The 7,714-nt window shown below is 48.4% G+C and overlaps 1 protein-coding gene across 1 annotated transcript; it reads right to left on the bottom strand.

The window, feature by feature from the left end:
• Nucleotides 1–1,390: 1,390 nt before the first annotated feature.
• On the bottom strand, nucleotides 1,391–7,054 carry LOC138433273 (paired box protein Pax-6-like). The gene is made up of 3 exons (XM_069575564.1): nucleotides 6,995–7,054; nucleotides 5,810–5,985; nucleotides 1,391–2,600 (listed from the first exon to the last, which is right to left on the bottom strand). The coding sequence occupies exons 1-3, from the start codon at nucleotides 7,008–7,010 to the stop codon at nucleotides 1,863–1,865; spliced, it is 930 nt and encodes a 309-aa protein (XP_069431665.1). The 5' UTR covers nucleotides 7,011–7,054; the 3' UTR covers nucleotides 1,391–1,862.
• Between the last annotated feature and the right edge of the window lie 660 nt (nucleotides 7,055–7,714).

The raw sequence follows: 7,714 nt of genomic DNA, 5'->3' as shown, positions 1-7,714 counted from the left end.
ATTTATTAATCCATTCCAATGCGGATTTCACACATTGTAAGGCACTATAGGGGCAGAAAGACAGGGGACCAGAGAGAAGCCTTATAAAGGTCAGTCTTCAGCCAAACCTTCTGTTCCATTTGAACAGAAGACAGCCATCCAGTCTCCTACCATGCAGCTCTGCTTCTGTCTCTTTGGGCCCCATACCTGGGAAACTCAGCATATCCCCTCAAGAAGACACACAGGAGCAGTTTCCTGACTCCCTTCGTGGGCACAGGGCAGCTTGCTGCTCTGCCCTCCAGCAGGATCTGGTGGTACCCTCATTCCCTCTTCACCTGGTACCGCCATTTGGGAAGGAAAATGGGGATGAAGGATGGGGTTTGAGGCTAGAAAGATGTCTACTGATGAAACCTGAGTAGTCTGGAGTCAAAACCCAAGGTGCTGACAATGTAGATCCAACTTAAGGTTTTTCAGGCTATGAGGCCTTCCTGGCAGTTTGTGTGTTGGTAGTTTAACTTCACAGAATGGTAAGGTAGCAAGGAAAGTGAAATATGTAATTGGACATTTCTGTGGTCAAGCAGCCTGTGCTGAACCCCTGATGCTGCTGCTGCTAAGTCATTTCAGTCGTGTCTGACTCTGTGCAGCCCCATAGACAGCAGCCCACCAGGCTCCCCTGTCCCTGGGATTCTCAGGCAAGAACAATGGAGTAGGGTGCCGTTTCCTTCTCCAGTGCACGACAGTGAAAGTCAAGTCACTCAGTCAGGTCCGACTCTTCACGACCCCATGGACTGCAGCCCCCCAGGCTCGTCCATCCATGGGATTTTCCAGGCAAAAGTACTGGAGTGGGTGTGCTCAACACCTAATTTTCCTTAAAGTCAGACTGCACAGAGCAATTTAAGGCTGCTGGAGTTCATCTCTGATGTACACCAGATCCTTATTTATAAACTGGGTAAAGCTAAGTTTTGCTACTCAGTAACCTTGAAGGTAGTCTGCCACATGAACAAGAAGCATCTTTATATAATTTCTCCAACTTTGAGGGTTCGGTCCCCTTGGCTAAGCAGACTTTCTCCACACAGGTGTGCTTCTCACCCTCTCCCTCTTGGCATGGATGGGTAGGTACCGGAGGGACCCAGGCTACACTGTGTGAACTGAAAGAAGAGACACATTTGCATTCACCTTCCAATTTCTCTCTCTACTCAAACTCATTCATTCTACATTGGGGTTTGCATTTGGCCATACAGAGTGAGTTGGAAGGAGGACTTGCTTTCAGGAAATTGTTTGTCCAGGAGCAGGGATGTGTTCAAAGTCCAGAGGGAAGACACACTTGGCTGGACAAGGGAAGTGGACAGTGTGCACACAGAGAAGGAGGATCCATTCCAGGCCACAGAAATAGCCACAGTGAATCACATTCTGTGAGTATTGAGTTTATTTCTACAAATCAGCCCTCACCCTACCCCTCAATCCCTTCTAAGGTTTACAGAATATTTAAGTGCTTCATATTGATCAAGTGAATCATATTGATTCATATTGATAAAAAGGCAGGACAGATGGACTTCCAAAGATCCCATTTCCTCCCATCTAAGGAAACCCCTTAGGTCCTCTGCCTGCCCATATCCCCTGTACTTTATGCCCTTCCATCCTGACAACTTCATTTCTTTAGAAATATGTCTAGGAGATATACACAAATCTTCAAATCCTTTTTCAATTTTGCATACTATTAAAAAGTATGGATGAGCCCTAGCTGAATTCATCTGTGACCTGACTCACACTTGCTTAGGTTACATCCAGTTTTGTTGTAGCAAGAGTTTAAGTGCTGCTCCCACAGCTGCAATGGCTAATGGCTGAGGGCTGAGGTGCCTCGGGCCTCCCACCAAGGTCCTTTCTCAGAGGTAGGGATGATACAGCCTCCTGATATTGGCAGGTGCCTTCTTTGGAAACGGCTCAGAAGAAGCAGGATGGGAACACAGCTCCTGGGGCAGAGGAGGTTGAGGAAGTGACCAACAGGACCAGGGTGGCACAGCGGTCTCCAGGCTCTGGGACGATGACTGCTCGAATTCCATCTCTGGCTTCATCTCTGGTGAAGGCTGCGAGCTCCACCATGGCTGCTGCTCACCAGAGGGGGGACGTTGCTCGTATCCCTGTGGGGTCTCATCCCCTTGAGCCAGGAGCTGTTCCGGGGCCCCCACATAAGTCTCTGCACAGCCAGCTTCCAGGTGCGGAGAGGACTGTTGGGAAGCCGTGAGATCTTCGGGGTTGAAGCCTGAGGAGAAATGGTGGAGGCTGAAACTCGAGGAGAAAGAGCAGCGCAGGTCTCCAGAAGGCTCATCAGCTGCACTTGGCAGGTTATGCGAGGCCATATTCATGCTCGGGTTACCAACATACCCACCAAAACCAGCTTGATCAGAAGCATTCCCTGGCTTTGAGGAAAATAAACTGGCATTCCTCTGGGCCGTAAGAAGACACTGCTGGCAAGGGCAGTTGGGGGCACAGAGTCCACCCTGACTGGGTCTTGGAACTGGGGCACCAACTCTTCCATGAATGGGTTCTGGAACCAGGGGGCGTGCCTTTTTCTTCTTTGGGTTCTTGCGAGGATCTCGAGCTCTTCTGTTCTGAAACCACACCTAGAGGGGCGGGGATAGGAGGAGGGAGATGGAGAAAGGAAGAGACACTGAGTCAAAGGAATGAGAAGACAAAAGATATTTTCCAATTAAGCCCAGTCCCATAATTATCACCACCAAGGAGCATGTGACTTAAGGTAGAATTCAAAATACAATTCGTGGTAAGCTGATTCAAATCATTCAAGGTGTAGCGCAACCTTAACCATCGGGCCAAGCTCCCCAAGCATCATGTGCGCATGGAGGACACTGTGGAGGCCGCCATAGCGACACACCCTTTCTTTCTCATTCTACTTTCCAGTCCTTGTCTGCACTGTGCTTGCACTTTCACTCCTGGCTCTTCTCTGCCAACTGCAACTCACCTCTTCTTATCCAGATTATCTTTGAAAGAAGCCTCCTCCCATGGCGGGGGAGGCGGGGCGGACGGGACTGGACAGATGCTAGTCAAAGGGTACCAACTCTCAGGTCATAAGATTAACAAGTTCTGGAGATCTAATTACAGCATGGTGATTACAGCTAATAAAATTGTAAAGAATACTTGAAAGTTACTAAGAAAGTAGATGTTTAATGTTCTTGACATAAAAAAGAAATGTTAACTACGTGACAGAATGAGGTGTTAGATAAACTACAGTGGTAATCATTTTGCAGTTTATAACACAGAACCCCTCTGAGTAAAACCCCTTTTCACTCCAAGCCCCAGTTCAGTGTCAGTTCCTCTGTGGGTCCTTTTAGTACCTCACCTTGGACAAGTGAGGCCTGGAAACAAGACACTTTGTTAGTCCCACCTCCTCTCCTCTGCCTGACATAGGCAGTCCTCTGCCTGACATAGGCAGTCCTCTTCTCTTCCCATTCCCAGGCAGGCCTCCTCTCTGCCTCCTCTAGATTTGAGATGGGGTTCTACTTCCCCCAGGGCTACTCCTTCTCCTGGAGGCACCTCTTTACCCCTCACCCTGGTCCAGTTCTGCCAGGCCTCCCCTTTGCCCTCCAGGAACACAACAGTGGCCTCTTTATAAGCCCAGCCACTAGGCAGGCCCTGAAGATGGAATAGAACAATAAAGGAACTTCACAGACAATTCCCTAGGGAAAACAACTCCCCCAGGGAAACTGCAGGACAAAGGCTCAGACTTACAAATGGAGGTGAGGGAGGAGGGACATTCCCTAAATTCCAACCCTGCACTCTCCTGTACACACTCTGGCCCCAAGGCAAGCCCACCTCCAGGTAGGCACAGGATGCTGGCTTCTTCCCCCACACCATGGCCTTTGCAAATGCTAAGCTGATCTCCAACCAGGAAACTTTCCCAGTCTCTCTGGCCCCTAATTCGGAGAAAGCAATGGCATCCCACTCCAGTACTCTTGCCTGGAAAATCCTATGAACGAAGGAGCCTGGTAGGCTGCAGTCCATGGGGTCACTAAGAGTCGGATACGACTGGGCGACTTCCCTTTCACTTTTCACTTTCATGCATTGGAGAAGGAAATGGCAACCCACTCCAGTGTTCTTGCCTGGAGAATCTCAGAGACGGGGGAGCCTGGTGGGCTGCCGTCTATGGGGTCGCACAGAGTTGGACACGACTGAAGTGAGTTAGCAGTAGCTGGCCCCTAATTGGGTTTCCCAGGTGGCTCAGATGGTAAAGAATCTGCCTGCAATGCAAAAGACCCGGGCTCAATCCCTGGGTCAGGAAAGAGCCTCTGGAGAAGGGAATGGCAATCCACTCCATTATTGTCCCTTTGGGAAATCCCATGGACAGAAGAGTCTGGCAGGTACTGGGTGGCAAAGAGCTGGACACGGCTAATCGACTTTCACTCTCTGGCCCTAATAGGGTGTCTACCAGGTGCCGCCAGAGGGATGTCCCATAGCTGAGCTTTTAAACTTCAAGGTTTCCCATCTGGCTCCAGATGCTACCTGAAGTATAAACGGAAACCCAGAACCTTCTACTGAACTTCTGAACCCAGCACTTCTGCCCATAAGTGGTTGTGAAGTTGTACCTGCCTGCCTGCTAAGTCGCTTCAGTAATGTACAACTCTGTGTGACCCTATGGACCATAGCCCACCAGGCTGCTCTGTCCATAGGATTCTTCAGGCAAGAATATTGAAGTGGGTTGCCATTCCTTTCTCCAGGGGATCTTCCCAACCCAGGGATGGAACCCAAGTCTCTTAGTCTCTTACGTCTCCTGGGCTTCCCAGACAGCACTAGTGGTAAAGAATCTGCTTGCCAGTGCAGGAGACCTTAATCTAGGACTGAAAACCACTGGTCAAGAACAGAGATTTCAATCCTAGCTACACATCAGAATCACCTGGGAGGCTTTCTAAACAGCCTGTGTATATTCCAGCTCCCCCCTCAGAGACCTGAATTTCATTAAGAGCAGCAGCAGCAGTTTTCAGACTTGACCTCACACTTCAATCACCTAGAGGGCAGAGGAGGGGGTGTTATTTAAATTCCCAGGCTGGACCCAGACTCATCCCAGTAGACTTCCTGGAGGAGGAATCAGAGAGACTACAGTGTGCCCCCAAGGCTGTGACCCAGAGAACTAAAGATCCAAGATCCCTGGGACCTCCAGTCTCCTTTGGGGGATCCCTGCGAAATCAAAACCATTTTCTTTACAACACCCAGATGTGACTTGGCTTTGCTCTTTTGCTTCCTTCCTATATTCTGATTCCCAGAGGCCCAGAGAGCTGGTACAGCAAAGGGAATGCAAGGAACTGAGAAACCAGCCTCTGAGTCTTATTCTGCCATTCCTCTAAGACAGTTTTCAGGCTTTGAAACCATGGTTGCTTTTCTTAAAAAATACTTCAAGGTTAACATGTAACGAGTTTATTGTTGTTCAGTCGCTAAGATACTTTGCAGCCTCATGAACTGCAGCACAGGTTTATTATGGTTATTTTTGCTGAATTAGTGAATATTTTGAAATGTCTCAGTTTCAATTTATTTTTCCCCCCTTTTTTTCAGTTCTCAGTTTTCAATTTCTAACATGGTAAATATTTGACAGATAGAACCCACAGAAGCCAGTTTAGACTCCACCCCTTGCCAGAGCAGTAACCTAAATTACTAACCTCTAACCTTTATTTTCCTGTAAATGGGGATAATGTCTACCTCACAGCAATATTAAGAGGATTAACTCAAAGCAGGGCTTTTAAAACCAGTATTAAAAACAGACAGTTAACACGTGGGCTGGTGCCCCACCCAGCCCTGCCCTCCTGTCAAGCATTTACATTTTTACCTGGATTCTTGACTCAGGAACCTTGATTTGCTCAGCCAGAGCCATTCTGGCATTAATATCGGGGTAAGCGTCACTTTTGAAAGCCTCAAAAAGAACCTTGTACTGGTTTTTGTCGTACTTGGTTCTCCTGCGCCTCTGGCCTTCTTTAGACTGTGGAGCAGGTCCAGAAAGCGACTCTAGAACAGATCCAGAATGAGAAACAGACTTTAGCCTCAGGCCTCACATTTCGGTTCACTTGTAACCTCTGCATCTCTGTGTGAGAGATGAGACTTGCTCACTTTGCAACCTCCCAAAGAGAAGGAATTTTGTTTCTGGGCAGGAAGCTTAGGCCCCCTTGCAGAGCTCTCACAAGCCCACTCCTGGGATTCTGCTCCTGGCCTGGCACCCTCTGAGGAATCCCATTAAATACGGACTCGCCCTCAGCTCCCAACTCAGGATTCCACCTGCACATCTTACCGATCCCGAAAACGTCGGTGCACCCCAAACAATTCTTGGGGCATCTGCCATATAAATTATAATGACAACGCAATGCACAGGTCCAGACACTGGCCTGGGAATGCCCAGATGTGTCTGTCAAGACCCCCACTAATATGTACCCACCACCTATGAGAGGACTCAAAATATGCAGGTATTAGGAGATGTCAAAAATTAAAACGAGGAAATCTCATCTGAGAAAAACCAAACATCGTGGAATTCTACACATTAATATTTGCATTTCTGCTTGTAACCAGGGCAAGCTCCCCAGTCCTCAATTTTGGCTTTGGGCTCCCAAGTCCATTAGAACTGGGCTCACCGCTGACTCAGTTCTAAACCAAATTCACTCTCTGATGGAAAATGGGCAAAATATCAGGCCCTGGAGAAGCTAGGCTCCCTTCCCCCTTTAAGCCCTCCTCAAAGCAATCTAGAACCGCTGCATCCTGCAAAGGGAACTTTCCACATTTCTGAATTTAAGGGAAAAAAAAAAACAAACAAAACCATGATGGGTGCCTACTACCATCTTGAGCTCCTTCTCTAAGGAGGCTTTTTCAGGGCCTGGTCTAGTTAGCCTTTCCCTCTTTCCAAGTCTCAGCACTAAATGGCACAATGAACAGAAAACTTCAAAGCACTCCAGCTGAGCCCTGCGAATACCCCACAGCCCAGACTCTTCCGCATTAGTGCACAAGAGCCCTCCTCCCAAAGACTCACCCTCCGAAGAAGACATGCTGAGGATGTGCCTCAAGACGAGCAAGGAACTTCAGCAAGAACTGCCTCCCTCTCTCCTGGAGTCCTGTAGAGGCACTGGAGGGACCCACCCAGTCAAGCCCCTTTTAAACACCTTCCAAGGCCCCCTCCCTTAACACAATCTTCTCTAAAAGTAGTTCTGGGAGTGGCCAGGCGCACTCGGAAGAGCACTAGTTTCCGGTGCGTACAACAAGAGAACTTTGCGCAGCTACTGAGACATTGAGCACTGGGTCAGGATTTAGGAAACCTGATTGGAGATTGCCCCCACCCTGTCGCAGAATAGACCAGACCACACAGCGTCATCAAGGTGATTGGTTTTAAGAGATATGACGGCAGATGAATTAGTTAAGGAATGAAAGGCCTCTTCTGCATCCACAATATGCCCAGGTGCAGTGCGGCCAGCGTCGCCCAACAGCAAGCGTCCCCCAGTAGCAAACATAGGGCCAGACTGAGTCACACTTACCTACCCCAGTACTACAGAACTTGCTACTGCAGTTTCCTCATCCATGTCCTCTGATCAACATTTAAATAATGAAAAAAAAATTTCTTAATCGTGAAATGAACTATGTTATAAAAGCTGCTGCCATGCCTACATAATACATAGAAGGTCATGAGTCAAGATTTAGACATTTATGCTGTATATCAGGGCCCACTTTTCTTGAATTCCAATGGACTGAGCAAATC

This window comes from Ovis canadensis, chromosome 2 (genome assembly GCF_042477335.2).
Source record: "Ovis canadensis isolate MfBH-ARS-UI-01 breed Bighorn chromosome 2, ARS-UI_OviCan_v2, whole genome shotgun sequence".
Classification (NCBI taxonomy): Eukaryota; Metazoa; Chordata; class Mammalia; order Artiodactyla; family Bovidae; genus Ovis; species Ovis canadensis.
Note: the sequence above shows the minus strand (reverse complement) of the source record. Positions and strands in the feature narration are given on the sequence as shown.